This window comes from Vipera berus (assembly GCF_964194415.1).
Source record: "Vipera berus genome assembly, chromosome: 2".
Classification (NCBI taxonomy): Eukaryota; Metazoa; Chordata; class Lepidosauria; order Squamata; family Viperidae; genus Vipera; species Vipera berus.
The window spans coordinates 168,293,733-168,307,520 of record NC_138203.1 but is presented as its reverse complement, the minus strand read 5'-3'; the positions used below and the strand labels follow the sequence as shown (position 1 = coordinate 168,307,520).

The 13,788-nt window shown below is 39.7% G+C and overlaps 1 protein-coding gene across 1 annotated transcript in view; it reads right to left on the bottom strand.

Annotated features, from left to right (window-relative positions):
* The window catches only part of TMEM104 (transmembrane protein 104), a 69,933-nt gene that overhangs the window by 29,371 nt on the left and 26,774 nt on the right, over nucleotides 1–13,788 (bottom strand). The window contains exons 7-8 of the mRNA XM_081315856.1: nucleotides 10,311–10,410; nucleotides 9,382–9,490 (exon numbers count right to left, since the gene is read on the bottom strand). Of these exons, the coding sequence (XP_081171982.1) occupies nucleotides 9,382–9,490; nucleotides 10,311–10,410 (209 nt within the window). The remainder of the gene's footprint in view (nucleotides 1–9,381; nucleotides 9,491–10,310; nucleotides 10,411–13,788) is intronic.

The following is a 13,788-nucleotide window of genomic DNA, read 5'->3' as shown; positions in this document are numbered from 1 at the left end:
GACAAAATTCTCAGGCTTATACTTGCGCCCATATAATACTTAATTCATAATATATGCTAAATTATATGAGCTTTCTACTGCAAAGCACCAAGCTTTTTTCTAGGATTGTTTTGCATGTGATAAATATCAAATGTTATTCAGAACCCATGGATAGGAGAGGAGACATCTCCAGTGACTGGAATGGGAAATGAAAAAGAAAAAAAGAAAAAGTAGGAATAATACATGTGATTATAGCACATGGGTTCATTTCTCTTAAGTACGTTTCTGGGAAGTAACATCCAAATGAGGGAAAACAAGAAGTGAAGCTTTGGTACTTCTTTGGAAATCAAACCAGAATTACCATTCTATCAAACCAGAAGAGGTGTGCCTGTTTGTGATTCTAATCAGTGTCAGCTTGGGGTGGCATTACCTCTTCCTAAAGAAAATTTAAGTGCTTGCAACCTAATTTTACTCGGTGCACTAGTATGCTTCCAACTGGGATAATATCCATCGAACCATCTGTATGCTTCTCTTTGCTCAGTCTGCACCTGCTGGGCTCCCTATAACACTGCAGCATCTCTGAAACTATATGCCTGAAAACAGTCCTCATCCTAATTAACTCAAAAATTTCATCCCAAGCTCTGACAGAACAGATGTAATAAAATGTCTCAAACAGACCAAGCCAGACTGGAGATAACACATTCTGCAACACTCTATATCAAATCAATATTTTGTTCACCTATCTGGAAAGCTTTAAACATTTTCTTGTGCTTGAAAAATAGTTGAACAGTAGAAGAGTGAAGACTAAAGCAATTTGGACAGACAGATTTCAACAGAATTGTTTGCAATTCTTGTGTTGTATCGCTTTGCTAATTGTTTCATTTTAAATTCTAACATAACAGCCAAGACAAAGATCTATGCCACAGAGATAACAACAAAGCTGTAATTTGTAAGGGATGACTCTACTCTGATAAATATTTAGAAGACCATTATGTAAAGCCAGGGAAAACTCTGGCAGTGAAGGCAGCGAAGAGACCTGCCTTCTCAATAGATCACAAAACACCTATTAGAAAACAAAATGGTCCTAATATGTCCTAATATGCACGTGGACATATTGGATTTAAATAAATAATAGGTTTGGTTGCTACAGTTCTTTTAACCACATCCCCTTCATTTCAATAAATCTTGCTAATGAGAACTGTGTGAAAATATTCTTTGGGGAAAAAAATCACTTTCACTTTTAGCCCCTGCCAAAGAGCCTGATATAATAAGATTAAGAATAAACAGGCTGAATAGGATGCTGATTCATTAATTCATAAACCATGTGTACTTTAATTGATTCAGAACAAAGCAAAAAGCTTATTCAAGAATGTATAGCAAAGAACTATCCATTCTTAAATAATGTATGCTGCATAATTGCCTCATCGCTCTGGACTAAGAACAAATATTTATGACAGCTTATAAATAATATTGAGATTTTCAGGCATAATGCCAAGTCACAGTCTATTATTATAACTATAACTATAAAGCTATAAACTCCCTCAACTTTTCTCTTGACTGATGTCAATTAATTGCTCCTTCTATATAGCAAACTGTTTCCATCCAAACTAGGAAAATCAGCATTGCAAGTTAACTTTTAATAAGGCTTCAAACTATTACTATTACTTGAGATAAAATGGGAAAAATTAACTCAACTGGAGACTGCAAGTGATGCTCATTCCAAATCCACTTGGAATCTGAAGGCTGTGGTGACAATAAACAATAAATAAGAACCAGAAAACATGGTCAAACGTCACCATTTTCTTTAACCAATAAATCTGCATTGCCATGAATTTGAGTCACCAAATATGCCAGTGATTAGAAAGGAAATATTGATAACACTTCATGAGTGAACCCAGATTCAAAACCCATCTGTAAAAAAAGCTACAAAATGATGTTTGAGAGTGAAAGAATCTTTCTTTAATTACTTGTTTATTTAGCAAAATTATACTTTAGAATAGTACTTTCCAGGGAGTAGTTTGCAAGAGAGTCAATTCTGAAACTTGTGAAAGACAAAGATTAAATGTAAGCCTATCAGACAGTGGAGCTATGCTTAGGTTGCTGGAGCCTGCACACAGTAATATTAAGATGCTGCACAGGAAGGAAACTCATCAGAGAGCAACTTAATCTGTCTAAATACTTTCACTACGTGCATGACGCTCAGCCTTTATTCAAGGCATAGGAATGCAGACTATTTCTGAAGGAGCTTTTGAACATTAAACTGCAAAATAATATTTTTATGTCCATCATTCTCTCTTCTTCTTTCCTAGCTTCAGGACACAGTTAATGTATAATAAAAAAAAAGAATACTGCAATAGGAGAGGGAGAAAAGTACAAAAAAACAGAAATCTTAGAAAGAGGGTATAGTATGTGTGCTTGTGTGTGTGTGAGTACACACACGTATACATATAATACATGATGATAATGGGCAGACAACAGCAATTTTGAGATTTTAAATATAGCACAGTATAGAAAACTGGTAATTTCCTACAGTACAATATAGGAAACTGGCAAAATATAGTACAATATAGGAAGCCAGAATGCAAAGTTCAACTTTCTCAGGGGCAAAAGGGAACAGTTTGAACAATCTTTACCACATTTGCTGAACACGATAGTGAACTCAATTGGAAGCCTTATTTTCTCCTTCCCAATGAACCAATTAGGAAACTGTCTTTACGAAAGTGCATCAAACTAGTCAAAGGAAGCATTGCAAAATGAGGGACGCGTTTAGTGATCTAGATCAGGGAAGGACAACTTTGAGGGGTGGCCAAGGATTCTATTTAGTTATTACTGCTACTGCTTCTTCTTTTCCTTCTTTCCTTCTTTTTTAATAAGAGAAAAGGCCACAGTAAATTTAAAAAAAACTGCAGGAAGGCTGTACACATGGGAGCAAAGTTGACTCAGCCTTCCATCCTTCCGAGGTAGGTAAAATGAGGACCCAGATTGTTGGGGGCAATTAAGCTGACTTTGTAATAATGCCGCTTGGGGTGTGTGTGAAAGCCCTAATAAGCAGGCATGTACATAGAATGAAGGCTACTGCTAAGCTTGTAAGCCGCCCTGAGTCTTCGGAGAAGGGCGGGATATAAATGGAATTAAAAAAAAAAAGTTATGCTACTTTCCCCCTCTGTGTTTGAGGGAAGTTTGGAGGTTTTTTTTAACATGAGATCCACTTTATATTACAATTTATATCCTTTCTACTTTACAGCATCAGTAAATTATATTGCTGGTTTACTGCTGTAGTGGTCATATGAAGCTCTGAAGCCCATAAAGGAAAGAGATCAAATGCAACTTTGGGAATCAGGATGTTTAATTTTAAACACTTCATTTCAAAGTGTGCATGCACCATAGGCTGTGAGCAATGATTCTGAAATACTCAACCCAATCATTCTTCCCAATAGTTTAGAACAATTGATCATAGAAGGCTCCTTGATTCTACTACCAATTTTTACATACTGCTGAAGCTGCAACATTTGATAAAGTAGATCACAACCTACTACGTGATAAGATAGAAAAATGGGGGTTAGACAGCATCACCACCAGATGGATTTGTAGCTGGTTGACCGGACGTACTCAGCGTGTGGTCCTCAATGGAACTGCATCTACATGGAGGTAAGTGTGCGGTGGGGTGCCCCAGGGCTCTGTTCTGGGCCCGGTGCTCTTCAACATCTTCATCAATGATTTGGATGAAGGGACAGATGGGGAACTCATCAAATTTGCAGACAACACCAAGCTGGCAGGAATAGCCAACACTCCAGAAGACATGTCAGCTTAAGATACAGGAGGAACTAGACAGACTTGAACATTGGGTGCTATCTAACAAAATGAAATTCAATGGTGAAAAAAGTAAGGTTCTACATTTAGGCAAGAGAAACCAAATGCACAGGTATAGTATAGGTGGTACCTTATTCAATAGTAGCAACTGTGAGAGGGATCTTGGAGTCCTAATGGACAATCCCTTAAATATGAGCCAGCAGTGTGCTGCAGCTGCCAAAAAGGCCAACACAGTGCTAGGCTGCATTAACAGAGGGATAGAATCAAGATCACATGAAGTGATGGCGGCAACCATGGACGGCGGTTGTTGAGCTCCGCGATAAGCCAATACAATGGGTGACCAAGGGGCTCACTGGGACCCAGCCGAGGTGCATACTCAGAGGGGGAGTACCAAAACAGCAGGCTAGCACCGTTTTACGGTGTGAAGCCTTGCCTCCCCCCTCCGGAGCACAGCAGCGGCGGCGTCAACGGCAGCAATGACAGGGACTCCCGCTGATCAGCTGGCACCAGAATCATCTATCAAACTCCGTTACCAGCCTCAATCGATTCCCGCTGCCTTATACATGGGTCTAGATAAACTTCAGCCGATGTGCATACTCGGAAGAGGAGAGCAACAACAGCAGGCAAACTCCATTTTTGCGATGTGTAGCCTTGCCTCCCCCCCCCCGGAGCAGAGCAGTGGTGGCAGTAACGGCAGCAATGACCGGGTCTACCGCTGATCAGCTGGCACCAGAGCCAACTACGAAACGCCTTTACCAGCCTCAATCGACTCCTGCTGCCTTATACATGGGGCTAGATCAACTTCAGCCGAGGTGCATACTTGGAGGGGGGAGCAGAAACAGCAGGCTAGCACCGTTTTGCGGTGTGAAGCCTTGCCTCCCCCCTCCGGAGCAGAGCAGCGGCGGCGGCAACGGCAGGAATGACCGGGTCTACCGCTGATCAGCTGGCACCAGAATCAAGTACCAAACGCCGTTCAAGCCTCAATCGATCCCCGCTGCCTTACATACGGACTAGAACAACTTCACCCGAAGTGCATACTCGGAGGGGGAGAGCAAAAATAACTGACTGGCAACGTTTTTCGGTGTGTAGCCTTGCCTCCCCCCTCCGGAGCACGGCAGCAACGGCAGCAATGACCGGGTCTAATACCTATTACCTAATTAATACCTAATATTAATTAATATTGAGTCCCTTATTACTTTAACATCTTACTAACATCTATCCCCATTTGTAAATAATGGCTTACACGGACATGTTTATTAGCTACGAAGTCACTTCTTTAATCAATGACTCGTCTCAACTACTCCATCACTGCCTTATTCGCCCTTAGGGGTTCCCCCTCCTCCTGGATGCAACCCGCCTCACTTACCAATCTACCTCTTGATGAAGGGCCCAATTGTTGGGACCCTGAGAGATGGCTAGGCAGGGATAGGGGCCTCGGTTACAAACCTAATAAGAGGCCCCTGGTTAATATTCTAGCTAAATTTTTTGTGGGGTCAGGGAGAGGGGAGGGTTTAGAGTTTCGGTCAGATACCGGGAGATGTCCACCAACCATTACTCAGGCCAGGCCTGAGATTGATCACGCTGAAAGGGAGCTTGGACTAGCTACCCTCGGGGCCCCGAAGCGGAGTTTGGGATTACCTATTCCAACGACGGTAGGGAATGGCAGTAGGTGTCCGAACAGAGGACCGCATCAACATCCAGGAGTGCGTCCCCGCTATCTTCAAGCGGTGATGCACTCCGACCCTCTGGTTTCGGCCCGTGGTCCCGGGAGCGAAGATAATCAACCACCTGAGCTCAGGCTTGTATATCTTAATGCCAGATCCATAGTCAATAAAGCTCCTCTCATCCGAGATTTGGTTGAGAGTGAACATGCGGATCTGGCCTGCATTACGGAGACCTGGTTAGGACCTGAGGGTGGTGTCCCTTTGGTGGATCTTTGCCCACCAGGTTTCCAGGTGCTACACAGGAGCTGTGACTAGAGGGGCCTTCGCCCAGGTTCGTCTGGTGCGCCAGTTGCGACCCTATCTGGACCTGGATGCCTTGCGTACAATCACCCATGCACTTGTGACCTCTCGTCTAGACTACTGCAACGCTCTTTACATGGGGCTGCCCTTGAGAACCACTCGGAAGCTTCAGCTGGTGCAGAGTGCAGCTGCACGAGTTCTTTTGGGGGTCTCCCGATACTCCCATATTACACCTCTGCTCCGTGAGCTGCACTGGCTTCCAGTTGCCTTCCAGGTGAAATTCAAGGTGCTAGTGATGACATACAAAGCCCTACATGGCGTGGGTCCGGATTACCTACGGGACCACCTACTGCCAGCGTCAACATCCCTCCGCCCTGTGCGCTCCCACAGAGAGGGCCTCCTCAGGGTACCACCGGTCAGAGAATGTCGGCTGGTGACCCCCAGGGGGAGAGCATTCTCGGTGGGTGCACCAATCCTTTGGAACCGCTTACCAGCTGAACTCCGGATGGCCCCCGACCTTCGCTCCTTCCGGCGTGATCTAAAAACTTATCTATTCCAATAAGCCGGTCTGGCCTGATGGATTTGGGTTTTAAAATTATTTATCTAATGTATTCTTATTTTATTGCTCTGTACACCGCCCTGAGTCCTCCGGGAGAAGGGCGGTATATAAATCAAATAAATAAAATAAATAAAATAAATAAATAAAGTGTTAATACCACTTTACAATGCCTTGGTAAGACCACACTTGGAATACTGCATCCAGCTTTGGTCACCACAATGTCTAGAAAGAGTACAGAGAAGAGCAACAAAGATGATTAGGGGACTGGAGGCTAAAACATACAAGGAACGGTTGCTGGAATTGGTTATGTCTCTAGTCTAATGAACAGAAGGACGAGAGGGGACATGATAGCAGTGTTCCAGTATCTCAGGGGCTGCCACAAAGAAGAGGAAGTCAAGCTATTCTCCAAAGCACCTGAAGGCAGGACAAGAAGCAAAGGATGGAAACTAACCAAAGAGAGAAGCAACCTAGAACTAAGGAGAAATTTTCTGATAGTTAGAACAATTAATCAGTGGAACAACCTGTCTCCAGAAGCTGTGAATGCTCCAACACTGCAAGATTTTAAGAAGAGACTCTGGACAGCCATTTGTCTTAAATGGTATAGTGTTTCCTGCCTGAGTAGGGGGTTGGACTAGATGACCTCCAAGGTCCCTTCTATCATCATCATCATCATCATTATTATAAAACTTTTATTCATAAAATATGAAACTCAGTCAACTGAACACTCAAATTGACTGGCAGTAATGGTTGACACGGGTTGCTGCCAGCTATCTCCTTAAAATGTAAGATGTTCTGAGTAGCACAGTTTTTTGTAGCTTTGCTGGAGTTACTGCAGGAAGCTGCAATTTCTTGATGTGTTTGGCAAAGTTTTTGGACATAGTTCCCAGTGCCCCAATGACAATGGGTATCATTGATACACGTTTCATCCATAATCGCGCAGTTTCGATGGCCAGGTCGTGGTATTTCGTAATTTTTTCCAGTTCTTTTTCTTCGACTCTGGCATCTCCTGGTACAGCAATATCAATCACCTGTACGCTTCAGTTCTCTACGACTGCGATATCTGGCGTGTTGTGTTCCAAATGGCGATCTGTCTGTATTCGGAAGTCCCATAAGATCTTCACCCTCTCATTCTCAACCTCATTTTCCACCCTATGTTCCCATGACTTTTCGGACACAGGCAAGTCGTATTTTTTACACAATGCCCAGGGGATTAGTTTAGCAACTCAGTCATGTCTAGATTTGTAATCAGTTTGCACAATTTTGCTGCACTCACATATTAAATGTGAAACAGTTTCAACTTTGTCGTTCCAAAGTTGGCAATTTGGATTGTCAGTAGATTTTTGTATCTTCACTTTCATGGCATTAGTTTGTAGTGCTTGCTCTTGAGCAGCCAGTATTAAGCCTTCCGTTTCTTTTTTATTATTATTATTATTATTATTATTATTATTATTATTATTATTATTATTATTATTATTATTATTATTATTATTTTGCCAAATGCATCACAAAACCAAGGAAAGATAGCATTACAAAACTGTATTATTATAGATTATTATTGCGTTTACAGAATTCCTAATCTACTCTTTCCATAAAGAAACATTTTCTTCCATCTCTGGTTTAAGATATTACTTTATGAATTATAGGTGCAATATCTCAGAGATACAGGCCATAATTAATGCCTGCACGCCTTTCCTTCTGCTGGATCAAACAGTTACTGAAATTCAGTAAGAAAACCTTCAGAGGTATAAAACTTCTGGAGAAACCGTCCTAGACACAATTTAATAAAACAATACTTCCTTTAAATAATTAACCAGGCTGTGGCATTTCTTAATATTACCAAGACTTTTTTTCCTGTTTCAGCATTATTACTGTGTGTCACCCATCCTCCAGAAGTGTGCTGTTCATAGTAATAATCTAGTCAGAAGTGCAGGAACAAAGTTAAAATGCAAAGAGTACCCTCAAGGAAAACTGTATTTATTGCTTCAGGTTTGTTTCTTCTTTCCCATCTGTATGATTTACTTACCATTTGCAACGGCCATGATTTTAGCAATAAAATCAAATATACTTCAAAAAATATTTTTATTACTCTTTCCCCTAATTATTATGTTTAACGCTTGATTGTTACCAACTAACAGCCAAATGTCAAAGTAAATTCATGACAAACATTATAATAGAAATATGAAGAGGGTAAGCTTTAGATAAACTGCAGCAGACAAGCAAACTCCTCTGTCTGTTACTTGATTTAACTACAATGGCAAAAAGTATCTCTATTAACATCTTAAATGATACTTCTAAAATCAAGATAGATAGTTGATTTCTCCATAGAAAGAATGAATTTAGTTCAGATACTAAAACGAATTCTTGGGCTCAGGGTTTTTTTTTAAGGTACGCCGTGTATTTTTCACCTATAGCTTCAATTGGTGCATCTCAAATCTGGAATAAAATGAAGTGGATCCCAATCCGAAAATTTACACACACTTGTTTTAGTAAAATCTTTTAATATATACTGAAATATTGGTAAAGCAGGACCAGTGAACATATTTGTTAAAAATCAGACTCATTTATAAAATACCAACTCTAACTGCTGAAGTATATGAAGCATATAATATTTATTGTACCCAAGTAGCAATATTAATGCAATTAAGTTGCTTTCCCAAGGTAGTCTGACAACTCTTTTCAAGCTTTCATCACTTCATTAGTATTGTAAATATTCCTGGCCTGGAGAAGAAGAGCTACTTGCGTTATTGGCTTATACAGGAAAAGAGGAGAATTAGGAAGGAAGCACTAGAGTTAGCCAAAGCTAAAACCCAACAGGATACCATGCCTGAAGTGCAGTGTGAAGACAACCTGATAAATATGAGTTGTGGCTGGGGTAATTTCCACTGAAAACTATCATTAATATTCCACCACATGTGGGTATAAAGTTAACAAACTTCCAGGAGGAAAAAAAAAGAAGAGAAAGAAGCTGAAAACAGCAGCAGATTGTACCCTTAAAATTCTTTCACAATGTTATTTTGTTTAAGAACAAGGCAAAATTCATAGTGTGCGCCTTTGGTTAGTGACACCTACCAGGTAAATCCTGTAAGCATCAATCCTCCTGATTGGCCCCCAGCACTTGTCTGTGTCATTATACTTTGTCCCGTCCTCTACGCTGCACGAATGATTGCCAGTCATAGTACTGACAAAAAGAAGCAAAGCCAATTATTAATATTCATCCGAATACATGAAAAGACCCTTATTCATAAATAAACACTCTATCATACAAGCATGTCCAGGAAACAGTTGCAGACCAAGTAATAATAGCTTTTTAAGCAACAGATGATGTAGCTAGTGTGACAACTGCAACTATTCATTAGCTAGTTGTTCTCCGTTCTGCAGTTACTTCTTATCAATGTAATATGTTCTATGTGGACGGTCCTACACAGCATTCGGAAGATATAATTCATGCCAGAGTTGGATTACTAACTGGTACATTTAGCTTGCCTTGAATATTTGCATACACTGCCAAATGTTTTTCAGGAATTCAAGTGCTGGTTTTCACTTTCAAAATCCTAAATAGCTTGGGGCCTATCTGAATAACAATCTGATCTGTGAACAAATATATCCAGACACTAAAATGCCCCATCAATTTGATTTATGTGTTATCAACTCAGCTGTCAATTCCTAGCAACCATGTGGATAGATCCTCTCCAAGATGATCTGTCCCCAACCTTTAAGTCTCCCAATGGTATAACCATTGCCATTGAAACAGAGTCCTTCTCCTTCCCTACTGATTATCTTTGTAAACTGGATTCATGATTAGTTCTAACAATGGTTTTTAGGTAAATTCTCACTCTTTTAAGTTTTGTATAGTCTGAAATTGACTTGAAAACTGGGATAGAAATTGAAACAAGGACATCAGTACAAAGTCAAAACCATCAATATGAAATAATTACATAATCCTTTACTTTTTTTAGAAATGATCACATTCACAATATTGTTACCAAATGCATACCTACCAAGTCACTTGCATGAGAGAAACTGGGACAGCAGCTGCGTAGATCGCCAGATCACCATATAAATAGATGATTAAACAGAAGTAAAACAAATTCACTCCCACTACAAGGAAGAAAATGAAATAAACTATTGCAATTCACATAAATGTATCACATTTCTTTTTTTAAAAAAAATGCTTGATGTTTTAGTCATTTCTTGTTGAAAGTTACTTTTTTAGAACCCATGGATGCTGAAATGAAATGGACCCAAAATACTGCTTGAAAAAAAGAATCTAATCCATGCATAGTGGAATTAAATATTACAGGCAAAAATATGGTACCCTATCTAGTATTTTAACACCTGTAACGTTGTTTTCTATAATTAAGTATTTCACATTGTTATATTAAATATAAGGCTCTCACTATGACAAACTTCCAGGCAGAAGGTAAGGATATATATGGTACTTTTACACTGCCCTACAATATGAATCCTAGTAGCAGATTTCTACAACCTAGAGCAGAATACCTGCTTCATTGGACTACAATTTGCATCTATTATTTCACCTGCAGTATAAAAAATTATGATAGGTGCAGTGTGATCACACTGAAATTTCATTTTATCAAAGCATACAGAAACCCTCTTTGATGTATTATAGGTAGTCCTCGGCTTCAGACTGGTTTGAAGTTCCAAAGGTCTACCTGGGGGGTACTTACAACCTGGATTTGAAATTCTGATGGTTGTCCCTCGCCCCTGTAGTCATATGACTTCACTTTGGGTGCTTGGCAACTGGGCCACATTTACAAACTTTGGCAGACTGCCATGATGCATTTTACAACTGATTTGCTGAAAACCAGCATTTACTTCCACTTTCCAAAACTGGATATGATTCTAATCTTGCCAAATTACCATTTGATTTATAAAAGGTGATGATGCAATACTTTTTCTTTACACTATGGGGACAAAATTATTGGTATGCAAAGAAGCTTTTATGATCAGCCATCAGGAAAGATAAAAGAAAATCAACTTGTTTTTTTAAAAAGGAACTGAAATAACTCAATCTAAACATATTTCATTTTCAAAGTAATCAGGCCAAGGAGAGGAGGCATTAATTCAAAGACAGGAAGAAAAAAGGAATATAAGAAATCAAAAAATTGAGTACATTCAGCTGACACTAGGAATGATCTTCTGTAGTCTATTTGTGAGGACGGAATATATGTGCATACAGTTATATACATATGCACACACTGTATACATATACACATGCACAACTCTGTTAATACATAAAGCATTCTTCAGTCAAGTTTAATGCTTGGTGATTTCATGTCTCTGTATGTCATGGATAACAATACATTTGCAAACCACCTATATCTCACCAGTGTTGAGCTACTGGATTAACTCCATGGATGCTCAGATAAATAAATACACAATTTAAATAAAAAGTAAATAAATTGTCAACTCTTTCTTCTGAGTTTTGGCTTCCAATCTAGCCTATGAATTATCCTTATAGCCTATTTGATAGTCTCCCATTCGAGTATTAAACGCATCTGACTCCACTCAAATATGGTGTACTCAGCAACTACACGTCTTCTAAATGGGGTCAAGGAAAATGTCTTGTATTTCTTCAGAACACTTTGCTCAAAAGATAAATGGAAATGAGCACTATTCACCTAGGCCAGGGGTGTCAAACTCGCAACATCACGTGATGTGTCGTGATGTGTTGTGACTTTTTTGCCATTGCCTGCAATGGGGTAGCCGCGGTTTCACTATGATGCATCCGGCCTGCAGGCCGGCAGTTTGACACTCCTGACCTAGGCCATTGTTCAGCAGTATTAATTCTGCAACTGTTTAGCATACATTTTTCCCATTATAATTTCTCACTTCCTGAAAGCGGTTCCTACCAAATTATTTTATGAATCAGTACCAGAGGTATGTTGAAGTCTGACCTGATGCAAAGCTTGGATAGGCAGTCATTTGTTTTAAGTATCTACCTCATCAGTAGGTGACAAGCTTTCTAGTTTCCTCTGTGCATGATATACTGAAATAATGAACAAGGCCAATTATGTATTTTTTTAAATAAGTAATTACCTATGAACTTCAGTAATCACCAATATGTACCAATGAAGGAGAATATTTGTAGCTCAGGGTTGAAATGAGAGGACCTTGGTGATGTTACCTAGTTAGGGTAATGAAACATCTGCCAGAAAACAAGCAAGTTCAGAGAGCACCAAGGACCCCTCACCAATATATTTATGCCTGCTGAGGTCTACTGCCAGGCTGGTTTTTCACTTGCGTTACCACCTGCTCCTCTCTAGATACTTATTTGAGGGTTCCTTATTTGAGGGTTCCTTAGAAAAATAGGGACCACTACGGTGGGAAGGTAACAGCGTTCCGTGCGCCTTTGGCATCTAGTCATGCCGGCCACATGACCACGGAGACGTCCTCGGACAAGCGCTGGCTCTTCGGCTTTGAAACGGAGATGAGCACCGGCCCCTAGAGTCGGAAACAACTAGCACGCATGTGCGGGGGAACCTTTACCTTTTTAACTCATGAAAATAATTTGTATTTTTTATCTTAAGAGTGTGGGGACAGAAGCTCCATGTTTCATGATGAACGTTGACTTGGTATAGTGTATCTCAGTTGCTAATCTAGTTTTACTTGAACCTCTCCCTCCATGTTTCATAGGGGATAACCAAGCACTAGGGAAATACATGCAAGAGTATTCCTAGGTACTTTCCTGGGTATTATCAGGGAACTCAGAATATATGAAACGGAGATGAGCACCGGCCCCTAGAGTCAGAAACGACTAGCACGCATGTGCGGGGGAACCTTTACCTTTTACCTTATGACTACTCAGAGATCAGACTTTGACTTCAACATCCAGCTGAAACCAATGGCATTAGGTGTTGAAGAGCCTGTTGCATACGCAAGTTCAAATTATAATACTAGAGGAAATTCACTTTCTACTTTCCAGGCAACTATTGCGTCAAAGCCATTAAAATGTGTACCATCATGAATTAATGCATCACACAATATGCAAAAAGCACAGTGCATGCCAGTTTCAATTGTTAATTGTATATTACAATTAAGAGGGCAGTGCAGTACAATGGCCATCCCACTTATAAAACTTCCATTCGTTATATAACTTCAATAGAGTCATCAATTCATTTATTGCTAGTATATCTATGCCACTGTATAGCCCACAAATGGCATTTCATAATGAATAAGCCGAATAATTTTACAGTATGGAAACCATAAAAATTCTTGTTTATGTCTACAACATATTCTTCTTTCTCCTCTTCTCCTAAAAATATTTTGGTTCTTAAAAATTATTAAAACTTAGTGTAACTTAAGAGGAAAGCATAAAAAACAATAAAAAAACACAAAATACTAGGTATCTGTTAATAGCGATATGTCTATAAGTAGAATAAAAGCAAAACTATTTCTGTCCAGTAATAATCAGTAATTATGTCCCCACCTTTAGCTATTCATAATATTAAAATG